At 49.8% G+C, this 26,204-nt stretch overlaps 2 protein-coding genes and 1 long non-coding RNA gene across 3 annotated transcripts; 1 reads left to right on the forward strand and 2 right to left on the reverse strand.

Annotated features, from left to right (window-relative positions):
* Positions 1-2,851: 2,851 nt before the first annotated feature.
* Positions 2,852-10,125, reverse strand: LOC136055662 (uncharacterized). Its single transcript, XM_065747521.1, has 5 exons — positions 9,701-10,125; positions 9,420-9,659; positions 5,568-5,733; positions 4,798-4,921; positions 2,852-3,242 (listed from the first exon to the last, which is right to left on the reverse strand). Exons 1-5 carry the CDS (start codon positions 10,123-10,125, stop codon positions 2,974-2,976), a joined length of 1,224 nt encoding a protein of 407 aa, XP_065603593.1. The 3' UTR covers positions 2,852-2,973.
* Positions 10,126-14,589: 4,464 nt separating this feature from the next.
* FOXG1 (forkhead box G1) lies at positions 14,590-16,130 on the reverse strand. Its single transcript, XM_065755704.1, has one exon. It carries the CDS (start codon positions 16,051-16,053, stop codon positions 14,698-14,700), a length of 1,356 nt encoding a protein of 451 aa, XP_065611776.1. The 5' UTR covers positions 16,054-16,130; the 3' UTR covers positions 14,590-14,697.
* Positions 16,131-16,687: 557 nt separating this feature from the next.
* LOC136060902 (uncharacterized) lies at positions 16,688-18,843 on the forward strand. The gene is made up of 3 exons (XR_010623400.1): positions 16,688-16,870; positions 17,816-17,959; positions 18,569-18,843. It is a non-coding gene; the product is annotated as an uncharacterized LOC136060902 (long non-coding RNA).
* The last annotated feature ends 7,361 nt before the right edge of the window (positions 18,844-26,204 follow it).

Below are 26,204 nucleotides of genomic sequence, written 5' to 3' on the forward strand. Positions count from 1 at the left end.
AGTAACAAAAAAGCTGATCTGAAAAACTACAAGGCATGCATCCACCTCCTTTTATATAATGGAAATATGTATCTATTCCCTGCTAGTGGGGAAAGGAGTTGAAATAACTATTTGAAAAAATAAGGAAAATTGCTTCTCACCTCCCGCTTAAAACAATAGTGAGATTAGGCACTCTTCATTCTGAGCTGAACCTTCAGGAAAATATTGGCCCCCTTTTCACCTCTCAGGCTGACAGAAAATTCTTTGGATGTTCTGTTTCAGAAAACCTCACAAATAATGGATAGTTCCTTTCAGAAATTGCCAGTAACACCCCATTCTTCCCAGATTTTCAGAGCTCACAGTAGTGGCTGCACAGATGAAGCCATCACAAGCTAGAGACATCAGCAGCACAGAACACTCTGTTATTTATTTAGATTCTGAAAAAGAACTCTCTTGCTTATTTTCTTAAAATAATTAAAATGCATCACTTAAGTTCCTATTTGTTCAGGAAAAAAAGAAAGCGTGGGAGCATAAATGTTTTGGCTCAGAGATGACAGTAAATATATCTTCATATCATGTTTTTATTTTACTATCTTAATGCAACCATCCTTCCCAGACCCTTCCCATCCCCCATTAACTCCTGAAATGTTTAAAAGAGCCCTGGAGCCTACAATTTCTCTCTTCTTTTCAGCGGAAGATCAAATGTATTACTTTCCCTCTTTGCATGTCTGATGATGGGATGGAAATATTTCTTCGGCTGAGATTTACGGGCCTGCGTCTACAATAACACACCAGGGGCATGTGCCAGCAGCCCCTCTACAGAAGCCACAGGGGCTCAGCTGGGTGCAGCAGCAGCGAACCCTGTGCTGTGCACGGGGTCACCCCACATCAGTTCAGAGTCCTTTTTCTTTCTTGTTCTTTTTTGTTTGTTTGTTTTGCTTTTTTTTTTTCTTTGGGGGTTGGATTTGTTGTTGTTTGTTTTGGCGGGTTTTTGTTTTGTTTTGGGATTTATTGGTTGGTTTGTTGTTTGGGAAGTGTTTAATTTGTGTTTTTGTTTGTTTGTTTTAATTTGATTTGGTTTTTCCGTGTGATTTTTTTTTTTTAATAATCAATTTGAGCGGGCATTAACCCAAATTCCTGCGCTGATAACTGGCTGGACTGGAGAAGGAGTTCCTTGGATTAAACCAGAACAAAATACATACAGGTGTACACATATATACAAATTCAAATCTTCCTTCCCGTCGAAAAAGCAGAAATGTCCTTGACGCTGAACAGAGAAGCCAGTTCTATATTAATTTAAGGAGGGTAACTCCAGCACTGCTGGTGATGTTCATTTGCAATTCCGACACACTGGCTATTGTGTGCAGGGAACTAATCCTGCTTCGCCTTGGAAACAGAGCTTCCACTTAGCTAGCTGCACTCCTCAGATTTCCTTTATAAGGGAGCCGTTGTTTTGCTGGGATTTTATGATTAATAATAATATTGCACAGAGACCCGAACATTGAGATACGTGTGTGGAACTTCCCTCCTATCTCCTCCTGGCCTTTTTTGTGCTGAACTTTCGGTCTCCTGCCCCACTCCTGCCACCCATGTTCCCTCTCTCCTCTCCGTTCACGGCCATAGGTACAGTGTCGGTCTCCCGGAGTGCAGGGAGACTTGATTCATTCGCCATGTGCTGAAGGGGAGCGGCGGGGCCGTGGCTCAGCTGTTCCCCCCACCTCGGGACGCGACAGCTCCCGCAGGTTACAGCGGGGGCTCCGTGCGATGAGCCCAACGCCCCAAAGCCGTGCTCCCACCAAACAGACCGGACCCTGCCCTCACCGCCCCGTCGAGCCAAGGCACGGTAGCATCCCACATCTACCTCGACATGGACCCGCAGCCCCGGGCAGTGACAGAGCCTGTTTGGCCGCGGGTTGAAACGCATTTCAAGCTTTTGTTGCCATTGTGGGGATGCAGTGAGCGGGGGCGGGCCGCGGTGTGAAGTACCGAAGCTCGGCACGGGGAGATGTGGGGCGAAACCGGGCCCTCCGACCCCAGCCCGGGATGCCGGTGCTCCGTCGGAGCCTCGGCCTCTGCCCGCGGTCCGGCACGCACGGGCTCCCCGCTCCTGAGGAGTTAACGGACCCTTATGGCTCCCCAGACAAACACTGACTCCTCCGATTTCTCCTTCTCAGTCCCCATCGTCTTTCCTCCTTCCCCCTTCATTTTTCCTTTTGGTTGTAACAAACAAAACAAAACAAAACAAAACAAAAAAATGCGCTCGGTGCCACCGCGCTGTCCTGTTCCGCATAACGAGTACGCAGCCATCTTCCATCGCCGAGCCCGCTCCCGGCCAGGTCCCACTTTGGCTGTCAGGGTTCCCTTTCCTCCCACAGATCTCTGATCATAGGCAGAATATACCCCAGGCACGGCCACGGCCCCCGGCCCATGTCTCGGCCGTCCCAGGGCTCGAGAGAGCCGTTCGGAGACTCAGGCAATACAGGGACAGAGGAAAGGGGTCACCTCATCGGGACCCCCTCCTCCGGGTCCCACATCGAGAGTGTCTATGGATTTATGGACACTCTTCCCTAGCCGTGAGAAGAGCCCTGGCCACCTCTCTGCGCGGACTTGTGGCATCAGCCGCCGCTAGCAGTTTCGATGCCAAAGAGCAATTCTGTTGAGATGCTTAAAGGCGCCTGGAGGTAGGCGCACACTATAGGGAATGCCGCACAGCGGTGGAGAGGGTAAGAACCAGACCCCAGGAGCAGGATTTCAGCGCTCCTGGGAAAGCCATTGTGCATCGCCATATTTTCTTTCTTTCGTTCATTTTTCTTCAGAAGGAAGATAAGGGCATCTGTTTAACTCTTTTATTAGGCGTTGGAAGAACGGGTGAAGGCTTGTGCTGGCGGCTCGTGACTCACGCGGTCGGTAGCTCTCCGGCTATCGACTACCGCGGGACGTGAATGAGGCATTTTACAAACCAGCAGCGAAGCCCAAAGCCATGAGTCACAGTGCTCAGCAAGCACCAGGCTCAGTCCCGCGTGTCTGAGTGTTTGCGCTCCCACTGTCAGAGAGCGGGGCTGTATGTTCCTCACATGTTAGATCTGCAATTTCGTGTGGATTCCGACACTTCCTAACGACCCATCCCACGGAGGTGTCTGAAAGCTCCTCGGATGAGCTCCCATCTCTCTCGGGCTTCGAAGTGACACACCTACCCACGGTGTAGGGTGCATCACTCGAGACAGATTTGCAGTTCAGCCCTCCCGGCAGACAGGAGGAGAGATCTGCGTGGAATATAAATTCAAGAATGTAATTCTTTCTCAAACAAATAATCTGCTCCCTTTCAAATATAATTAATGTTTTGATAGTGCATTTCTTGTGAGAGAGAGATACAAAAACAGAGGCAACCTCTTGGATCTCTGTTTGTATATTTGCAACAGGAATTTTCAGTACCTATCTTGTGAATGTGACAGATAGAGTGTTTTAAACATCGAGAAGGTTTATTTATTAGCAGAACTACAGCAGGAAACTGATAGGTCTCTTCTATCCCCCGTGCCCATTTTGAGCGTGTTTTTGTTGCGGAGGAAATGGCATTGCGGTAGGAAGGTACTATTCCTGCGGCGGGACGGGGCCGTTTCCCAGCCCTCGGACGAGTCCTGCCCCACGGGCTGTCAGCGCACCTCTCGCCTTCGTCATCCGTTCCCCTTTCCCCTCCCCGCTGCTCCCGCGTCCCCTTTCGGCCACAGAGCCGGGGAAAACTCCAGGAGCAGCGCATCTCCTCCTGACAGCCAACCTCGTCCTCACCGGTCCGTGCTTAGAGTCATAGTGCCTGAACAAAGCCGCGCTGGGAATGCGCAGGACCTGTCAGATGAGTGTTAAATACTGATATATGACCTCACGGCTCATTAGTTATAGATCCGTTACGCAATTCTGCTGGTGAGGGAACTTTTTTTTCTCTGTCTTTCTTTCTCCTTCTTTTCTTTCTAACACCGCTCTCAGAGGAGCCTACCAGAGATGATTTTGCTGTGCTTAGGAACACGAAATGAGCGACATTCGTTCCTACTGCCCACTAGATTGCTGATAAGCCCCAGGACAAAACTGCGTTTTGAACTAACTCAGTTTAATTCGACATTTTAATTAAAAATATTACAAACACTGGAGATCGGCGTGAAATCAAAGCCACCTGCATAGTCCTATCCTATGAGTCATAAAGGGCCAGACGCCACTCCCACTGGTATCTGAAAGGTAGATTTCCCATCCGTATCACTGGACATTGCATTGGGCCCCGGTTGTGCCTGAAGTCCAGGAATTAAACGTTTTGGTTTGCTTTATGTCACATTATGTTTCAAAATTCGAATATTAAATGGAACACCGTTATGGAGAAATTTTTGATATACTTCTGAATCGTTCACGTTTCCAGCTGGGGTGGTCTTGTCCCGTTTCCTTTAACATGGTGTTGTCAGAGGACACATCCGAAAATGAGTTTTCCAAGAGAGAAACAAATATACAGTTGGTCTGGAGGTCTTCAGCAACAATGAGTGTAAGTAATACGAGTCATTAAATAACTACCTAATTCCACAGAATTTATCAGTTGACTTAAAGGAGCAAGGTTGGCAGTTGGAAAATAGTGCCAGGCCCTGTCGTTGTGAAGGCACAGATCTGGCTGTTCCATGGCACTTCTTCTGAAGTCAAACTCCAGTTTCTCTCCGAAATATATAGATTCTACATAGGTTAGAACCAGTCAGTATTAGATCTGCGCATAGTAGTAAGATAACCTGGATTTGGTGCATATAACGTTGCACTCGTTTTAATTTTCTGGTAGGTCTTCTCTGGATTTACCTGATCTACAACGGCCTGACATTCTGGCAGACACCTGGGCACTGTGGCATATAACTCCGTTCAATACACTGTTACCAGCCTCAGCCACCAAGATCCAATTAATTCGATGTTTGCCTCCAGTGATCTGTGAAAAAACATACGGGCAAGGGAACAAAGAGAGGAAATATTTACCACAGTGATCTGATAATATCTAGGAAAATGTCAAATACCCACATTTAAATTCATTTCTTGAAAATTATAAGAAAAGAACAGAAGGAGCTTCGGTATCTTTGGGATGTGCAACTGGTCCTATTTGGACTTTTTTTTTTCCGCCAAAGGCTGACATAAGGGACGGTCGCACTTACGTTCAGAAAATATTGTTATTTTTCTTAATGGGGAAAATTGGACTCCCGCGACTTAGATCTGTGGTATTTAGAAGTGGGATGAAAATTGGACTGACACCACTTTGCACTTTAACAATCGGATTTCGTCAGGGTACAAGTTGTTTGTTTAACCCGACAGCTCCGTGCACCCCGTCGCACGCTTTTACACACTCATTAAAACGATTATTCACGACCTGTCGAGTGTTTTCTCGTTCATTCACAGGAAAGATTTAGCGCTCTGAGATTCGAGCGCGTACGGTCAGCTTTAGCACGGACCAAGGGGAGAGATTACTTATCTCTGCGATCATCTGATGCGAGGCCGCCTTATCTCTGCAGGTTGCAAAGCAGCAGTTGCTGGTGGGGGGATTGGGGGGGGGGGAGTGGGGGATCAGAAACAACCAAACTTGCCGAAAGTACGAGGGAGAAGCCAAGGACTCCCCGTTGAGCGGCACCGCGGCCCGATCCCGTTCCCACTGCCCAACTTGCGCTCCGGACGCCTACGGGAGGCGGTCCCCCCCCGTCTGTCCGGCTCACACCGCCCGTACCTCCCGCCGGCGGGATGGTCGCGCCAGCGCTGCCGTAAGCGGAGAAGAGAAAATGGTGATGGAGCGGAGCCCCCTCGGAACGACCGCCACAGAAAAATGCCCAGCTCGGAGGGAAAGAGCTAAAATATAGGGCAAAGTGTCATCCTTTTGCGAACCGGATCGTCCTCAGAGACCGGGGCGATTGCTTTTGAACAGATTTAATCACTAAGCAACCTAAAATATCTCCTTCTTTGGAGAGCTCTTTGGAATGCCGAGCCTTCCTTTTTCTTTTTTTTTTTCTTTTACTTTTTTTTTTTACTTTTTTTTTTTCCTGATTCCTACTCTCAGATCACCTCCGAATCTTAAATTCCATCTCCAAGGAAAGCTCAGGGGCACCACAGTAGTGAGTGGTGCCTCGCAATTACAAAGGCAGACCAGGGCCCGAAGCAAGAAGAGCATATCGACTCCTGCTCAGTTTCTGCGGATCCAGAAAAAACAATTTTTATTTGGAAAATATCTGAACAGAATGTCCCTTTATTTAAATGGACCGACCCCGAATACAAAAAGGGATTTTAACCTGAAACGGTTTCCTAATTGCTCGAAAGGCAAGCATGTATAAGTAATTTGTTAAACTTATTGGATTGCAATAATCCACTATCAGGTTAGCTAAGAATGGATCTGTCAAGTGTGTTTCCCAGCCTAAGCTCTTTCTTTCAGACCAATCTGGTATAATAATTAGCAGACAAAGAAATCGAAATATATAAGCAAATAGCTCAAGTTCCGCATAAATAAACAGAGTGATCAATTGCGCTGTTATTGATGAGGAGACCATCGGTTTGACTGCTCCAACCTGCAATCAGAGAGATCTGTATTTAATTATTAGTACTTCTACCTTCACTGATTTAATAACAAAAATAGAGCTCGCACAGCCTACCCTTCCGCCTAAATGCAAATGATACTGATGACATAACTGAAGGCAACTTATTCCCAGAAAACAAACAACTTTGCTCACACAGAACAGCCAGCGAGCGGGGGAAGCGGCACTGCCTCCCCAAAGAGTGCCAGGGGACATTTCACATGCAGATCGGGCAAAGATACCCGCATATATGTTCACACGCATATGTGTAGTCATATAGATATACAGGGAGAGGTTCATTGATAAACAGTAATGCGATTTATACTTGCGTAACTCACGCTGTTTTCCAGCAGACCCCGGTGAGCGAGCGCACTGAATTCGCTAACAAAAACGCACTGGTACCGTTCCGGACCATCGCGCTTCTCTCCTTCACATATGCAATTTAGACACCCAAAAGGAGATTTCCTTATCACTGGAATGTTTAGAAATCACCACCTATGAGCTGTGGCATTTATCACGTTTATTTGTGGTTACGCGATGTGTTGTTGTGGTCCCAGCTTCCTTTCCTTGGGGCTTGTGGACGGCCCGAGTCTACGGCCCCGCGGGGACCACACCCGTACGGGGCTGAGTGAGCTCAGTGTGCGCGGAGCACGGAACGGAGGAAAACTCAAGTGCTCGTAAAGCAGCATAGAGATTTTTGCTTCAAAATTGCTGTCCGAGAACCGGTGAATATTGCCCGTGTTCGGAACTCAGAAATAACGCAGTCTTTGGGAAAATGCAGTTTATTTTTATTCTAAAAATAAAGTCTTGCTTATTTTTGTGACAACGCAACTACCTTGTTTTATTCCTCCTTTTTAGACTGTCTACCACGGGTGCGAAAGAATGCCACTGTTTTATTCCTAGATAGGCGGACTTCGGGAGGATCTGTTGGCAGCTCCCTGTCTGCTCTCAGATGCATTGAATTTATCGGAGTATCTCATCCTAAATGTTTGCAGCCAGCTCGGTTCTGGGTGGGCGTCGGGCGAGGAGGGGAGAAGAGGGGCTGCGAACCCTTTCCCTCAGCTAAGGAACGGCGCGGGTCGACGGCTTCAACCGGAGGAACCTCGAGACCCGGGAGAGGCCCCGGCAGGGCCTGTCCCGTAGGCTACGGCTCTTTCTACGTATCCCTGTCTCCCTGCTAGAGATTCCCTTGTGAAAGCGATCAGGGAGGGTTCCATATTCCCCTTCGTGAAAATAGACCCCAGAGAATACGAGCTGCTTCGGTTTGAATATAGGGAGTTGCGGGTTGTTGGGCTTTTTCCGTTTGTTTACTTGTTTGGAGGGCAGAGAAGAATGTTTGATTTAGCCCTGGAACTCAGAACTGGGTGTCTGCGCAGGGGACTCTCATCCCGGGTCGCAGCTCAGGCAGATCCTCGCGGGAGACTATGAAAGGGATGCTCACCCCATCGTGGGGTGACAATGGCAGCTCCCAGAGCCACTCTCGCTGAGGCTAACCACCCAAATCATAGGCACTCGAAGGACTCCTTACAGAAGTGCTGTAACACGGGCTGCCACAGACGCTCCGTGTCCGTTCCCTGGATGAGAACAGCAAATTCTCTCATCCCGCATGTAATTCGCGAGCCCGGGGCTGTGCTCTGCTACACAATGCTGGAGGAGAAGTTGATGTATTTATTTGATCTATTCATTTATCTATCTATTTATTTATTTATTTATTTATGTTGGAGGGTTGTTTTATTTCCTTTGTTTTGAGGTGTTGGGGTTTGGGAGCTTGAGTTGCTTTAGGGGATTTTTTTTTTCCCGTTTCCGATGTTTTATTTTGGTCCAGCGGGTTTCCTTATACCGTTCCTGGATGGAAACATCCTGAATCAGATCACGGGAAAAGGATTTAACTGCATTTCTCTCCTGCACCACCTCTCTCTGCAGCTCCTACGACGCCGAGCTAAGGACGCTTCCCACCGTTCCTCCATCCCAAAACGGAGGGAACCCAAGTCCCTCAGAGCCCAGCGCCGCACTCACAGAGAGATTCTCCCCGCGCACCGCTACGCTCCGGCCCGGCTCCGCGGTTCCCCGGTGGCGGCCGCAGCGGGGCCTGGCGCGGTGCTCTCCCGCTATGCAAGAGCGCCCCCAGCCGCGGGCCCGCAGAGCCGCACAGCGCCGTTCCCGGCCCTCAGCGCCCGCAGCCGCTCCGGGTCGGCGACCACGGGGCAGCGCTGAACCAGCGGCGCGGGCCGTGGGAGGCAGCCGGAGCCCTGCGGGAACCGCGGGGTTGAGCGCGCGCCCTGGGCTCTGCGAAGCTGCCGCCTGCGTACGCTGAGTGCCCGAGGTTAATCGAGAAAGGAGCGGGGGAGGTAAAATCCTCCGCTGAAGTGGCCGAGGGAGGGGACAAAGCTCTGTCGACCAACGGAGCAGCGACGAGTGGGGACAGGTGGGGACGAGAGGGGACGCGGAGTCGTCCCCGAGGACACATCTGTGATTGAAACCCATGAGTCCAACTTCTGCGGCTGTCCCGAGATGCCTGTCGGCTCGCGAAATACTCGCAGAGCATCAGAGGGAATTCGGGCAGTGGGCGGACAAAGCCGCGGCCTCTCGGATGTTTCCCCAAGAAGGGTTCCCCAAGAGAACCTACACCCACCGGGAGCGGCTCTGTGCGCGCCGTCCCACGGGGCCCTCCCGGCACTTCGGGCATTCCCGAGACTACTCGCACAACGCCCGCAAGGTGAAGGAAGCCCCCCACTTTTTCCCTAATGATGGCTTCCGACCCCAGCCAAACCATTCCTTCCGAAGCCCGCCCGGCCCCAATATCGCCCGCCCCGCTCTCCACGCACAGCACGCCCCGAGAGCGACCCGGGCCCGACGCTACGAGCGGAGATCTGCACTCACCGCAGCCGACGGGGCGCCCGTCCCCGCGCCGCCCGCAGCTTCTCCGGCGGCTCCGAGAGCGGACGCAGCCCCGCTCCGAGCGGGTGGTTGTTCCTCCGGCGTCGGTGCCAGCGGAGCAGCGACAAAGCGTTAATAAATGAACTAAAACCTGGAGAGAGAGCGGGAGAACTGCTAAAGCGGCGAAGAAAGTTCCAACTTACCGACGGGAGCGAGGGGGAGGGGAGGAGGGGGGAGGAAACGCTTCGAAGAGAGACCGAAAAATAAATCCTGGAGTTAAACACACGCTCTCCGGTGTGAGAGGTGCTCGGAAACCCCGCATGAAGACGAGGACGGGGGGCAGCTCTGCTCCGCCACCTCCCGGCTCCTCGAGCCTAGGGGGAAGCGGGGCCACACAGAGCGGTGCGGGGCGGGCGGTGGCGGTGGGGTCCCGGCTGCGGAGCGCTGCGCCGAGGGCAGGTTCTCCGGTGAGGCAGCAGCGTGCGGGAACTCCGCCCTCTGGGCACAGCCGCACAGCCCAGCGAGCAGCCGCAGCCAGCCCGAGCCCGCTGCTGCTCTTCACCTTCACCTCCCGCTCCCCCGCTCCCGCCACGCCTGACCCCGTCACCCAGGCGCTGCGCTGGGCGGGGGGGCGGGGGGAGGCACGGGGAAGTGTGGGGCAAAGCCCGCCGAGGGGTGCTGCGGGGTGCGCGGGTATGCGTGTGCGCATCCCCAGTTGTCTATCGCCTTCTTGAGCTCTGCACTGTGCAATAGGTACGTGCCTGCACCTTCCCAGGGACTGGTGTGCTCTTGAGGACTACACAAAATATCCTAAATGGCGGTGCAGATCTCAGTGAGTTTTAGGAAGGGAAAATGTCAACAATTAAAGAATGCAAATTATTATTATTATTATTTTAAGTTATTATTTCTCAGTTCCCTTTCTCAAAAAGGACTCCGGTATGATCAGGCCAAACACAACTGGGTTCGCTAGGAGTATTGCCTGAGCACTGAGCGCTGCTGCATAGCCCACGTTAACACGAGCAGTACGGAGGTGTACACCTGAGCTTCAGCTCCTGAGGAGAATCTGAAGGAGTTCTAAAGGGCGCGGTGACGTCCCCTCTACAACTCCTTTTTTTTTTCTCTCTTTTTTTTTTTTTTTACCCGAGCACAGAAGTAAAAAACGATCGCTCCCCCAAACTGTTATTTTGCCACTTAAGGCAAAATATAATATATAAATATGCTGTCCGATTTCTTCGGAACGCTTTCCTAAGGCAACGGACACTTTTTTACTGAAGCTTCTTTTTTTTTTTTTTCAATCTGTCGAAAAGTAGTCGGCAAAATACCCTATTTTGGATTCGAGATGTAATTTATTGTCTCTCACACGCGTTTGCGAACACAGTCTTAAAACCATAATTGGAGGTCTCCTGATGAGCAGCTTTCTTCTTTTTTTCTTCTGCTACGGTCTATGCAAGCAAAATTAATACCCTCAACCATCAGCTCGGGAAATAAAAACAGCTCCTAGATTCCATACAGACCGAAGAGCGCGAATCGGGAAACGCAGAGAAACGGCGCTGAGACCCTGCAACGCTCTGCAATGCGCATTACAAAAATTCTGAGAGCTCTGCCCGAGGGTTTGGCACGTAACGCCCCATGGAAATGAGGATCAAATAACAAAATCACTGCTACATATGATATGAAATAAATAATAAAATAATAAAATAAAATAAAATAAAATAAAATAAAATAAAATAAAATAAAATAAAATAAAATAAAATAAAATAAAATAAAATAAAATAAAATAAAATAAAATAAAATAAAATAAAATAAACTTCGTATTCTCTAACGAATGATTCTGCACAAAGAAGAGCCCCAGACACACTCTCAACTAACAAAAGAGTTTCTACGCCCGGAAGCAGGCGAAGGTGAAGGCATATATGGGGCCTTAGCGACACTGCTACACTCTGTGACAACCTCAGCATTTTTTCCTCCCGCAAGCAGTCTGAGAGCTGGCCATGTGTGCACAGAGACATACATACATTGCAGCCCCTCCACCAACCCTTCCCCCGTACATGGGAGAGAGGGAGAGATGCACCTGAAGCGCTCGGGGCGCACTCTGCTGCTCCCCGGTGCAGAGCGCTCAGAGCCCTCTGAGACGAACTCTGTGGAGCCATCCACTGGAGTCTCCTTCCCGGGAGTTGTTGTTATGCATCACGCTTATTTAATTAGTGCTATTAGCTAGCCCCAGACTTCCATGGCTCTGAGATTGTACCTTCCTCCAACCACACTCCTCTTTTTCCTTTTTCAGCACACTCTCAGCAGATTTTTTTACACTGCAATCTAAATAATACTTTAAGTATGTGCTATTGAGTTACCTGCAGTATACAACCGATTGGAAGTGGTAAATAATAAATCATTCTCTTTGTCAGCTGCAGCAGATGCCATCCTTTTAATTTGCTTAGGCACGAACGTAAAGAGCGGGGTCCCGAGGCTTCAGGAGTTCCAGTCACACCTATTTCACTGTATTATTTCCGATGGCCTCGTTGGAAAGCAGGGTTGGTTTATTTATTTATTTATTTATTTATCAGTGTTTGCTATCTCCTATTTTAATGACAATGGAGGGAAGGCCGGGGGGAAGGGCTCTTCCAAGTGGAGGTATCACCTTTTCCACCCCAAACAAAGCGGCCCTTCTCTCGCGGCGGTGATTAATTTGGAATTGCAGAGGTGAGAGTGGAGCAGAGGATATCAGAGTTTTCTCCGCTGCCCCCCTCACAGCGCGGGGCCGGGCGTCCCAGCTCCCAGCAGAGCCCTTCGCTCCTTTCGCTTCCGTGAATATTTGCCTGCATCTGTTTATTCATCACCTATTTTGGGAAGATTTCTCCTCCCATCCTTTTTTTTTTTTAATATTCTCATTGCGAAAATTCAGATTTCCTATTGCTTCTTCATTCACTCTCAGATGTTTAATTTTTTTTTTCCTTTTTCTTCCTCATTCCTGCCTTCCTCAGCTCAGCTCTTTCAAGGGCCCGCGATACCATCTCCGAGCCCCGCATTATTTCCCGGGGCCCATTGTAGCGGCTGCCGCTCAGCGTAGAGAGCCCAGAGCTGCCCAAACACCGCAAATGAACAGCTCCGTTCTCCGCTGCGGGAGCCAATTAGCTGCTAAACCTTCTGCACAACTTTTCTAATTATTTTCAACAGTTATGGCTTTCATAGGGCTCCCTAAACTGAACAAGAAAGGATTAAATACTCCTTAAAATCAGTCATCACGTTGCCTCCTAAAATTAATGGATTGGTTTTCTGTACTAGGGTTAGTTTGCTCGGATTTGTGCCAGCGCTGTCCTCAGCAAGCACAGTGCAAAAGCAAGTCAGTTCACAACTTTGTACTTGAACATATCCACACTTCTCTTTTTCCCCCAGTACATTTCAACCACTGCCCCTGCGCCGCATCCTGAAGGCCCCCGTCCGGCTTGAGACGGCTCAGCCCGGCCCGGCCCGGATGGCTTAGCCCGGCCCAGTCCAGCTCGGCACAGCCCGGCCCGGCCACCGGCGGTCGCTGGTCAGGGGCGGAGGAGGAGGCCCGAGCTCCCCGTACAACCCTGCGCAAAACGTCCAGCCCAAGGTTAGCGGCACTGAAAGTCTGTAAGTACAGAGCACAGACACTTCCGGAACTGCGGAGCTTTCAGATAAGGATTGCATTTAATACACATACGCAGCATAGCTTGCCAAATTTGATCAAGTCATTATAGGAAAGCTAATATGTATATGTATATACACACATTCATAGTTCATATAGCTTCACTTATCATACAGTCAGAATTACTCCTTTCGGATGGATAATTCTTTTAAACCATACCAAAGATTGCAAAAAGAACCCCATGTCCTTAAGAAATAAACCATGTACCTGTACTTTTTCCTAGCGCGTGTTACATATATATGTATGAATATATATGTACATATCTACATACATTCGTAGTGTTAAGTGTGCTCAGTGCCAGATCACTCAGCACAATCCTCACCTCGCACAGAAATGCTCAGGCCCTGCACCTCGCATGGGGCCATGGGGAATCACTAAAACCTACTCACAGAAAGTCCCCAAAAGCTGTGGTTAAACACAAGGTGATTTGGGGGGGGGAAGGGGGGGGGGGGGAGGGGGAAGGAGCATGTGAAAAATGGAGGGCCGCTGTGCTAGGCAGCGTGCTGACCTCCCTGTAACTTTAAAGCCTCAGGAATTTTAATTTTAGTCAATAAAAGAGACGAAAAAACTATCAAGTATATATGAATTTAGCCTATTTTTTTTTTATTTCTGTGTGTTCATAGTAAACATTTTTGTAAGTGACAAACACGGGCATATGACCACAGTATCACAATCAAGAAATTTTAAGACAACATTAACAATCACTCAAATTTATGCGGCATTTGCGCAACACAGGTTACATATTTGCAAGGTTTACCTATAAGTACAATAGGTATTAACATTTCACTACATTTAGAAAAAAAAATAAAGGTGACCTGTTAGTGACCACATACATCAAAATATACACAACACAAACTGAAGGCAATCAGTAATTTTGTCCCCTTCGGAATCATTGGAACGGGCAGTGCTGCGAACTGAAAGAATGCGGCTGCTTTTAAATTACTCCGTACACTGAGTGCATTTTCTAAAACCCAATCTTTGGTCTAAAAGTAAACAAACAAACAAACAGGAAAAATAATAAAAATTAAAAAAAAAGAAAGAAAGAATTAAAAAAAATAGAATGAGAAGAAGAAAATCCATTAAAAAGGCGGTTAGGAAAAGAAAAAGATAAAATTATAAATGGTCAAAACATAGTTTTTGGGCATCTCTCAGTATGAATCTGCCTAAATGCAAATTACACTTTTTTAATATAGTTTTTATAAATCTAGTGGCTTTTTTCAAGGTCTGCACCCACCGACATATCCATGATAACTTATAATACTGCAAACATGGAGAATCTGGCGGTTTTAGAGATGGATTTTTCGTGTTTGATTAGGAATCGCGGAAGCAGTCACTATTAGATACACATTCTACTAGAAATTTGTCTTCCAAACTCCATAGTCTACAATGTAATCTCCCCACATTGCACCTCGCTGACACTCCTCACCCTGGTGGCATAATAAACAACCCTAAAGACTGAACAAACGTACAGAAAATGGGGGACTTAATAAAAAATACCTGGGCTTTTATGTTTATGTTTTTTTTTTTCCTTTCTTTTTTTTTCTCTTTTCAATCATCATTTACAACGCGAACGTGTGTAAAATGTTCACTTACAGTCTGATCCCATGGACGTTAATGTATTAAAGGGTTGGAAGATGACCCCTGATTTTGATGTGTGAAATAATCGGAGAGTCCTCCGGAGAGTCCCGTCGTGAAACTCGGCAAAGAAGGTCTTAGGGACTCACAGGGCAGGGTGGAGGGTGCCTGCGGCGATGTGGACGAAGAGGCGGCCCTGGCCGTCATCGAAGTGCTGCTCTGAGAAGTCATTGAGGGGTGAGGGACATGGGGGAAAAAGTAACTCGTCTGTCCCGCCAGGAGGTTCACGGAGCAGGGGTTTAGGGAGTAGGTGCCGGAGCAGGGGACCGACAAGCCACACGGCACCGAGGCGGCCAGGGCGGCGGCCGTGAGGTGGTGAGTGGCGTAGGGGATCTCCCCGTTGACTAGTCTATCGACGCTCAACCCGTTGGACGTGGAAAAGGAATGATTGTTCCCCAAGGAGTTCTGAGTCAACACCGAGCTGTAGGGCATGGGGTGGCTGGGGTAGGCGGACGCGGTCCCGTTGTAGCTCAGCGTGCTGCTGGCCCGCGGGTGATGCAGGGACAGAAAGGGGGACATGGGCCAGTAGAGGGACCCCGCCCGGTCCATGAAGGTGAGGCCGGTGGAGGTGAGGCGGGCTCCGCGTTTAAAGGCCAGCTTGGCCCGCGAAGTGGTGGAGCGCCGGCGCAGCTTGCCCGTGGTGCCCCCGATGAAGACGTCGTCGCTGGACGGGTCCAGCATCCAGTAGTTCCCTTTGCCCGGGTCGTCGTAGTGGCGGGGCACCTTGACGAAGCACTTATTGAGAGAGAGGTTGTGGCGGATGGAGTTCTGCCAGCCCTGCTTGTTCTCCCGGTAGTAGGGGAAGTTCTTCATGATGAACTCGTAGATGCCGTTGAGCGTCAGGCGCTTCTCGGGGCTCTGCCGGATGGCCATCATGATGAGCGCATTGTAACTGAACGGTGGCTTCTCGTACTTGCCGTTCTTCTTCTCGCCCTCCTTGCCGCCCTCCCCGTCCTTGCCCCCCTCGGCCGCCCCCTTCTTCTCTTCGGCCGCCTTCTCCTTCTCCTCCAACTCCGCAGCCGCCGCTCCCGCCTCGCCTTTCCCCGCCAGCGCCTCGGCCTTGGCCGCCTCCAGGGCGCCGGCGGCGGGAGGCGGCAGCAGCAACGGCGCCTTCTCCTCGTCCTCGTCTTCGGCCGCGGCGGCGCGCTGGGGCTGCTGCGGCGGCGGCGGGTGGTGGTGGTGGTGGTGGTGGTGGTGGTGCGGGTGGTGGCTGTTGTGGTGGCTGTGGCCGCTGTGGTTGTCGCTCTGCACGGCTTCGGGCACCAGGCTGTTGATGCTGAAGGAGGACTTGGGCAGCATTTTCACTTCCTTCCTATCTCCCATGTCCAACATCACACGCTGCGCCGAGGGGGCGGCTGGCGGCGGCCGGGGCCGGGCGGGTGGGGGCCAGGCGGGCGGCAGCACCACCGGCGGCGGCGGCGGCGCGGCGGGAGCGCAGCGTCGGGCGCTGGCACGGCATGTAGCACGGGCGGGGGACGGCGGCAGCGGTCACCGAGAGGAGAGAGAGCCGGAACGAAGGGGGAAAAAAAAAAAGAGGAAGAAAAAGGAGTAAAAGAGCCCTCTGGAAACCAAACAACAACAACAACCACCAAAAAAAAAAAAAAAAAAAAAAAAACACCGCACGCACCAAAAAAAAAAAAAAAAAAAAAAAAGCTACTTCATGCTGCCGGTTCCCCCGGTAAACCGGTGTAGGGGGGAGGACGCGCCGCGGGTCGGAGCGGAGCCGGCTATACGGAGCGCCCCGGCCGCAATTAATTTCAGAGCTGCAGACACGCACCGTGGCTGTAAAAAATTTTTTGGTTTAACCTTTCCCACCGGGCGCCCAATCAGCGGCGGCGGCGTGCCGAAGCGTCCTGCCTCCCGCCGGCCAATGGCTGCGCGTCGCCACGCCCCCACCCCCCGAGGCCCCGCCCCCCTCGCCGCCGCGGCTCCTGCGGCGCAGGGATACCGGTACGGGTCGCATCACCGTCCGTGCTCCTCCGCGCAACGGCACTAATCCCCTCGCGCCGAACCAACGGCGCTTGGCTCCGGAGTTCCGCTCGGTAACTCCTCCGGTGGAGCAAAGTTGCCCCGTGCCTCCGTGCCGCCGGGGCGGGAGGCGGACGGGAGCTGGGGGGGCGCGCGCAAGCCGCGCGGTGCCGGAGCGGAGGTACTACATGGCGGATCCCGACGGCGCCCGTCGGCAGTGTGTTCCCGGGCCCCGCCGCGCTGTTGTTATTTATTTTACCAACGGGGAGCAACAAAACTCAGCTGGAGGGGTCGGGGCGAAGGGGTGGGAGCCGGGACCGGGACTGGGACCGGGACCGTGCGGCGGACGCGCTCGCGCCCAGCTTCGGGCTCGATGTGGCGGCGACAACGCCGGGCGGGCAGAGGCCTCTGGCCGCGGCCTGCGGAGCAGCGGTGCCGCCGAACGAATAAAGCGTCCCCGTACCAGCCGGAGTCCCGCCGGCTCCGGCGCAGCGCCCCGCGCGGTGCCTCTGTTGGCCCCGGCGGAGCTCGGCGCGGGCCGCGGGGAACCGGGGCTCACGGAGCGGGCTGCGGGCCGCCCGGCTTCGCAGCTGCTCGGCCGCATCACGGCGTTACCGCTGTGAGTGCGGGGAGAAATGAGAAATCGGTCCCGAAACAAAGCGAGATGAGCCCCGCGGCTTCCTCGCGCAGAAAGAAGGGGAAATGCGAGTGATAGAGAGATGGTCACATTTAAAATGAACGCTGTGCAGCACAACGTACAGCCGGTGCCTGTCGCTGCGCTGAACCACCCAAAGTTTATGTTTGTCCCGCTGGACAAATGGTTCCGTTGAAATAACACCCGCAGTCCCGGGAAACCCAGTGCAACCAACACGGCTCTGTGCCTTTCCTGTGTGTGTTTGTGGGTATGTTGTGTGTGTGCGAGAGAGTAAATCCCCACAACAGTTGCCGTGGATGGGCAGTAAACAATTGCGATTGGGCATGGCACGAACTATGTGCGTTGGATTAACCTCGCTTGACCTCACCACAATTGTATTTATTTATCCAATTCCATAACAGGTTGCTACTGACCAAAAAGAGGTAGAAGTCAATGATCAGCTACCTTCGTGTTTTATTTTTTATTTTTTAGAATTGCTGTTGTTTAAAAAAAAAAAGTCACGACAATTTGCAATTATTTCCTTGCACAACACAAGCCAATAGATGGGAACTCCTGTGGAAGAGCACAGTGTGGAAGATGTGACTGAGCTCTGCAGTGCTAGGGGTAAGAGGAAAGGTAAGCTCTGTGCATATTATTATGGTTCTGATGAGCATTAACCAATATATGTCAGTGTGGTGCGGCAAGATCCCATCGGGGCGGCTGGGCCCTGTGCGTTTTCCTACTCGGTCTAGCATGTAATGATTCGGTGTAACCGGATTCTTGAGAAAGGACAGGTTACGTAAACATTTACTGCTGTGGAGTAACTATACTATTTGTACTCTGATATGCAGGAAGGAAAGTGTTGATTAACACAGAAGAAAAAAAAAAGCGAAATTAGCTGATTGCATGCTCATAAGTGCAAGCTGTCATTGAACTGCTTTTAAAATAGACACAGCTGGGTGTTTGTGTTGAAAAATTTCTTGTGTTTTTGCTAATACTGAAATAAGCATGATTTTGTATACCAAACATTTTCAGATCATTAAAATTTGTAATCTGTGCTGGTTTTAAACACAAAGAAAAGAAACGGATTCATTTCACTGTAAAATTTGCTGATATTATATTAACTCAATCAGGTCTGTACAAACGGGGTATTGTGCCTTATCAAATCCCTTTGATCCATTTAATACACAAAGTGCCAAACGTGTGTATTGTTTGTTAACATTGAGCGTTTTATTCAAATCCCAGCTCTGCAGCGAACCGGAGGAGCTCTCGTTTAATGTAACACTGACATCGCCTGCTGAAATTTTAATGCTCTGAGGTGTTCCTTAGGTCAAAGCTGAGTCTGCTTTGCTCTGCGTTCAGGGATGAGAATACAGCCGAGGAGGAAAGAAAACCTTCATCCTTTTGCATTTCTGAGCAAAAGTCCAATACAGACAGCAATGTGTTTTTAGAACGTTTTGATATCTGGGCTTAATATTCAGTCATTTATCTCGGCAGCAGAATAAAGTACTGTGCACAAATTTAGGATTTATATTATGTATTTTTTTAGTGCCATGGATATACAGTTCTACCAAAAAAGGAAATGTTGCGTTCAATATGTAGTGCGTATCATTCCAAGCCCGTGAGATTAATTCCCTGTTTATAGGACAGAAAAGGATATGTAGGAAATCCACGTAAATTGTTTCTACTGGACTTCAACTTTCGAGTCTGCTCGAAAATCCGCTGAAAATTGTCCGTGTATAAAGGCGGAACTGTTGGCTTTGGAAACTCGAAGTCCTGCACTAGCACTAGTTCTTCTCTTAGCTCTGACCGGGCACAGCTCCCGTCCACTTCAGTGGTAGCTTTGTACATGGTGGCCCTGAATAAGTGGCTGATTTGACCCTCTCAGCTCCGTCTGCACTCGAATTCCTGTGAGAGGGTCCGTAAATTTAACACTTTCTAGCATAAAAATGTTGGTGGAGTGCCTGGCGAAACAGCCTTGAGCGGAGAAGGGAACGCACGGTCCCGTCCCGGTGGGGCAAGGCTGGTGCGAGGAGGGGCAGCTCTGAGCTTCCCTCCCCTCCGGGACCCGTGGCACTGCGGAGCCGAGGGAGCCCTGCTCCGGGGTGAGGGTGGGGGCGTCCGGCTCAAGTGCCATCCAAAGGGCTGCCGTGTGGTTTAAATACAGATTCTGGATACAACTCCTACTGATAGTGTTTCACCGCAGGTTTTTCCCTGTATTTTTTTGAAAAACCAAAGGCCGAGGGAAAAGAGTACCACTGTCAGCTCAATGGATGCTGATATGCCGTGTCCCCCCCACCCCCCGCGGCTCCAGCCTCCAGTCCCCCTTCGTACGAGTACGGCGGCTCTGCACTCCCAGGCTCTTCCAAGGGGTTAAGCTGCTAAAATGTCCTGACAGCTTAAGGAATGAATGAGGTTTTTTTCAGCCATGAAGAAAGAGTATTTAATAGCCACGCTTCGGTGGCATCATGTGTCCATGAAACGAGTCGGGACACCTTAGATTAACAACCTCTAATATCGCGTTGGGTACAGTAAATGCCTGGATGTGCGCATTTATAACTCTATCCCCCGGATTCTAAGCTTGTCTTATTTATTCCAGGTTACCTGGGCAATTAAGGTAAGGCCAGCTCAGCAGACAGCGATACCCCGCTGCTCGGGCAGGGCGAGTGGGGCCGGAGCGCAGCGCAAACAAAGGCGAGAGGTGGTCACACAGATTGAAGAGGGGTGAATGGGACTGGAGGTGGAGGAATGAATGGAGGCAAAGAGAGAGAGGAAGAGGTATTCAGCGGTCCTCCCTTACATCCGCGTTTGTATATTTAAGTTTAGGTGTCTGTCTCTAACCGACTTCCAGTTAATCCCTAACAGCTGGTCGTGGTGCTAACGTTTAGTGATTAGAAGTTACTCTATTTAGCGTGCTGTATCCTTTTTGCCTGGGTTTTGGTTACAGGTTATACGATTAGCATTGCGAGAACAGTAGTGAACTAAACTTCCCAGTGAGAGGTCTTCACACCAGGGAAGTGTTACTTTGAGGCAGCAGCTCTGCCTCGTCAGTCATTAGGAAGCTGCAGGTTGTCAGAGCCTTCTCTTGCGCGCACACACGCGCAGACACACACACGCGCACACACCAAACCACAGCACTAAAACTAAATTAAGAAGCCGATGATTAAGACAAGCGTCTACGAGGCCTGTCATTTCAGCATCCTTCCATCATAACATTATGGCACCGAGAAATTTGCTTGAAAACCCTGGAAAAAATGTCTATGGGAGAGCCTGGTATTTGAGATAGCTTAAATGTTAAAACATCGGGTGCAGGCTGGGAGCTGCCGCGGATGCAAGATGGTATTCCACTGAGGACACGGGTGCTCCAGGGACCTCTGGGCTGTCCGCACACTCGGGTGAGTATCGCTCCCTTCTATTGAAGTAGGTACGCAGGCACTGCGCGAATCGAAGTGGCCCGGGTTTGAAATCCGCATCTCTGTTCCTTGCGGAGACTTCGGGGAACTCCCTCTAAAGATAGATCTGTAATGAAAAGTCCCTGCCGGATGACTAATGGTTATTGGCATTCGGTGCCCCTTTAAGGAGAGAGGCACATATTGTGCCGAAGACCTTGCGAGCACCCTTTAAATACAAACATTTTAAGCCCCCCTCCCATGCATCCCACCCCTGTTGTTTTCGGGCTCGTTGTGTTGTAGTTCCTCTTCTCCCCCCCCCCCCCCCCCCCCTTCCCCCCCACTCCTTTAAGCTCTCTCGTCTTCCCTCCCCCACCCCATTCAGAACTAATTGCTCAGTTGCTGAAATGTTTCAAGAAGAGCTAAATTCCCCCATCCGATGATCTTTTGAGAAACGGCACTGTACCATAAAGACCAGCCAGCGGGGCACTGCTGGAGGAGAGGTAGCGTTCACATAGTGACGCTCGGCGTTAGGTGTAAAGAGTTCCCCTCACGCTGAACTTCAGGAGGTGCCTCGCACGGGCAGGGTTTGGAACAACGAGGAAATGGGAAGCGATTGCTGTAGGGGACAGAAACCTTTGGTAGTGCCGTGGGCGCCGGGACAGAACGGTGACAGAAAGGGACCCCGGGAGCATCGCAGTGCGCCTTTCCCACAGCGGCTGCAGCGGGGTGGGGAAGGGATGAATTTCTTCGCCTTTGTTACACGCGAAAGGTTTTATTTATTTATTCCTATACCTTTAGAATCCCATCCATGGAGACTCTATCTGTAGACGTCGAGCTTCCATTAGAATTTGTTTGTTCTTCTGCCACTGCCAGATTTTTTCAGAACAGAACGTTCTGACGCTCGTTGCCAACCTAAAGGCTCGGAGGTGCTTTTTTGTAAAACCCGAGGTGTCGCCCTTCTGTTACACAGCGGTGTGTTCGAGTGGGTCACCTCCGTTCATGTAATAAGTATCCTCGCGAAACGAACAACAACAGCAAAAAATACTAAGGGTCAGAATGGAAATTAAAATACCCCTGAAGAATTATTCATGGAGCTATGAGGATAATAAACTGTAGAGGGGAATGGGCCACTTGAAAGTCGTATATTGTTCTCGAGGTTTCAATACATCATTCTATTTTCTGTTTGCTGGTAAAATATTCTTGGCCAGTGCAGTGCTTTTTTATTGTTTTTATTTTTTATTTTTATTTTTTTATGTCCAGAGTTTTGAGATTGAATTCAAGAATCGGGAGGTAAAACACTGAGAAAGAGCTAGAAAAATAAGCAGTGTTTGGACAGACTTAGAGCTGCTCTTTGACTCTCAGAATATTTTCGTAGTGTCCCTCTAAAGCCCCTTAGGCTCTTATAAATCTAATATTGAGCAAACGACAAACGTATCTGAAACTGCAGTTTTTCGGTAACACGGTAGAAAAGATTATTCCCTCCTCCCCCCTCCCCAACCCTTCCAGACTCCTCCAGCGCGGAGCCAGACCCGTCCCTCTCCGGGCATTATTCTCCAGCGCTCGGAGCAGCCAGCGAGCTTATGCCCACCCACTCTACCTGGTCTCCCCGCTCCGTGCATCCATGGCAGCCCTCGGCTTAGCGGTATCTGAGCTCGACGCGGTGAGCCGCAGGTCCCATTTTTAGGGCCTACAAAAGTACAACGTCCTCCCCTCTTCACCCCATACCCGACCTGGACCCCCCCGTCTAACCACAGCAAACTGCTGGAGGTAACACAAAAGCCATACACAACGGTACACCCGGGTAGGCAAGACGCCTGGCAAGCCTCGGAGCAAAGCCACTTTTCGTTTCCTCCGTGCCAGGGGCTCATGCGGGAGGAGGCAGCGCGCGGCGCGGAGTTGTGCGCGGGTGCGGAGCTGCTCTCGGTGCGGGACCCGCACTCGGTCCGGGAGCGGAGCACTCTGGCTCCGCGGGACGGGCGGGGAGCGCACCTCGCGGCTTCCGCTGTGCCCCGGTTGCAGGGAACGGCTATCGCTGTGGGGTGTTCTGAGCACTCTATATTGGCCGGGTGGTCTCCATGTTTTCTTTTTTCTTCCTTTCGCGGAGGGAGGAGAGAGAAATGGTAAGGGGCTTGTTGGATGATTATAACTGCTACCACTTATAAATAAGTTTCTTGGAGAAGGACTGATAGCGTACCCTTGATATCTGTGGGTGTGTTCATACATTATTTTCATATGATATGTCTTTTAGACAGAGCTTGTTTTCCTCCTCCCTCTCTCCCCAGCCCACCCTCCACCCCCCGCTTTGTTTCTGGAGTTTGTTTCGCTTTTAAAGCAGCACCACAAACAAACAAACACACAAAACCGACTGGCAACAAGTTAAATCTCGTCCGCGTCCCTCCCACGGCGTGCGGACGGTGCCTCGCTACAGCCTGGGGTGCTGGTTCTGCCTCGCAGTAATCTGACCGAGAAGCGGCTGCACACTGACTTCTGAGCGGTGACACTGTGGAGAGAAAAGATGTTGAAGGAAACACTTCTCCCGGGATGCATCAGCTCCTTTGTGTGTTTGCTCCTCTCCGTCTTTCAGATGGGGCGCTCCATAGGCTTGCATGCACGCAGACACACACACACACACACACACACACACACACACACGCACGCGCGTGCACAAGCACACCCTTACGCACTGAGGCTATTTCCCAGGGAGTTTTCAGAAAATAATGTTTATTAGAACCGATCTATAAACTCCACATAAACAATGAAATCATGTTGTAGCCCGCAAAACTCCAATAAATAAATACTTTGCACAAGTGAGAGGATGGCACTGTGCTTTATTTGCCTGCTCGTTGCAAAACGTCAGTAACAGAGGTGTAGATAAGGGGCTCAGTTGGACTGAACAGAATCATACCCATTTAGGAACAGACCGCGTTTGTTCTCTCTCCCAAGGCGACTACAGACTAATTTTGCGGTTGTATTAAATCCCGAATCCGCAAGAAAACATTTTCTCTCTGAGGGTCCTGCTCAGGTCTCGCTGAGGCTTCAGCCCCTTACGAGAGCCGCTTGCTTCCCATGCCTCAGCTTCTCCCTGTCGTCAGTGCAAAGATCTGTAGACAGACCGTGTTCGCTTATGCTCAGCGTACCTAGCAGATACCTCTTCACGCAACCGCACAGTTCGCAAATGATAGTTTAACTTTCTCTGTTGTGGTGGGCACGTGTTTTGTCATCTGAAATTAACTTGTGAAAGCCTTTGTATCATTTTTTGATTTGTGTTTGGCGACAACGCGGATCATATCTTACCGCGTTGATGGTTGGTACAATTGCTAAATTAAAGGCATGTTTTCGGCTTTGAGAAACAGCAACAAAAAAACAGCCCTCTGAGAGCTCATCCTCAGCAAAACAACCCAAAGTGCACCGTAATAACACAGCGCAATATTTTCTGCGTGTGCGGTGTCTATGTCACTTGATGTGCCCATTGTCTGTGCCTAGGGATACTAAAGGAACTCTCGGACTCGTTACCTATGACCATCACCTAAAGGAATACACGAACAGTAGGTGAATAATCGCTCCACTTGCTTGGAGGAATGTAATTGGAGTTATATATTTTTATTGTGTCCTTACCTGTTTTCCCACGTAAACATTAGGAACTGAACTCGTCTTGATGTGCTTTGTTGCCTGAGCCGCAAGAAGCGAGCCGAGCCACTACGACAAAGTGAGCGAATCCCGTTGTGTGCGGTGAGCTGTTGCTTCCTCTGTTGGGGATCCACTTCCCAGCGGAGGACGTCCCGCAATGCCCAGCGCCGAGCCCCGCGCTCCTCCGGACACGCAGATTTAAGCATAAGGTTTTTAGCGCACTGGGGCTCAAATCATGATTTTCCACATTTCAAAAGGGACGGGGCTCTATTTATAAATGTTACAGGAGGTTTCGTTACTTCAGGAACAACAAAACAAGAACAGAGCTGTAATTTTCAAGAAAATAGGATTTCAAAATACAGAAATAAAAAAGTAGAGAAGACGATGTATAATTCAATCAAATTACAGACAATTGCTTTAAAATTCAGAATAGTAGCGATCCATTATGTCCCTGTTTTATTAGTGACAAGTACAATTACTCTAAAATAAAGAACACTGGTGAATATATAATTGGCTGTAATCATGTTAGTGTTGGAATAAAAATGACGGGGACATTTAACACTTTGACAACAAAATGCTCAGAAACAACTTATTTATTCAAACAGTTTTTATTTGCGTCCACGTGAGGCAGAAACATTCTTTTGCTTACGATAAATCAATGTAGGTTCCCCCCCCCCCACACTTTCAATACATATATAACTAAAGAAAGATTATTAATTATTTTGTTATCCACGGCTTAATGAAGTCTCTCGAGTGCGGCTGAATTACCGCTGATCGCTCGGTACCCAGAGAACGCCATCTACAGGAAAAGGGTCTCAGGCTGAGCACAGATCTGTACGCTGTTGGTTAAGAAAAAATAAAAATAAATCAGAGTTAATATTCCTCTCTAAATCCGGCTCCGATGTTACCCACCACACCGATCACAATATTTGCTTTGTAATTGCTTTTCGCGATTCAGTTTGTTATAGTTTGACACGATGTAGGAATATGTTACGAGGACTTTTCTCTGAGATGTGGCATTTCAGAGATACACTGAACTCCGCGAAGAAGCACTTTTTCTCCCCCTAAAGCAGCTCTTTTCTCTCGGGAGTGAAATGATCGCCCCTGAACAGCCCAGGCGCTCTATCCCTTCAAACGAAGTGGGGAAGATGCTTGGAAAAGAACCCCTAAAACAAAATCACTTGATTGAAGGCACTTTGTGCAACAATTGTGTGGTGGAATATGACACAACATTTCTCTATCTTAACTTTAACGTATTTCCCCCTGGATAACGCCTATAAATACCCTAGGCACACTCTCCTCTGTTCGCCTAGAACATCCTTTGCCCCATAGCGTATTCCCTAAAGATGCAGCTCAGCTGTGCTGCTCTTTTATGAGCCTCTGACAGAACCTCATCGAAGTAGAAAGATTGCCTCTTAGTATTTCAATTAAATAACTGTAGACCCGTGGAGACAGCGTACATCCTCCGTGGTGCGAATCCAGCACCGCAATCAAACAATAGAAAATAAGAGAAAACAGGGAAAACTTTCTAGACTCCTCAATCTGCATTTTTTTTCTCTCTTCCAGAGTTGTTGCCATTCCGAACGAATATTTCTTTTCTATTTCTTTATTTACTTTTTACCTCCCACTACCGCCCGGTTTCCATGTGCCCCTTTGGGTGTGTGCTTCTGCTCAGAGACGGACCCCACCCTCTCGCCGCTCCGTGCCGTGGCAGCGCCCTTGTGGGTGTTGACCCAAGCGTCCCCCGCCCGCGGCTCCCGCAGAGCTCCTCCGCCTTTTCCCTCCATAACCCGGGCCACAAATCCGGACGGGCTCGGAGAATTTCAGGTGTGCATCAGTCTGTGCACGGCAGATACCAAAAG

Source organism: Cyrtonyx montezumae, unplaced genomic scaffold (assembly GCF_038088225.1).
Source record: "Cyrtonyx montezumae isolate F1298 unplaced genomic scaffold, pur_monq_1.0 scaffold_10, whole genome shotgun sequence".
In the NCBI taxonomy this organism is placed as follows: domain Eukaryota; kingdom Metazoa; phylum Chordata; class Aves; order Galliformes; family Odontophoridae; genus Cyrtonyx; species Cyrtonyx montezumae.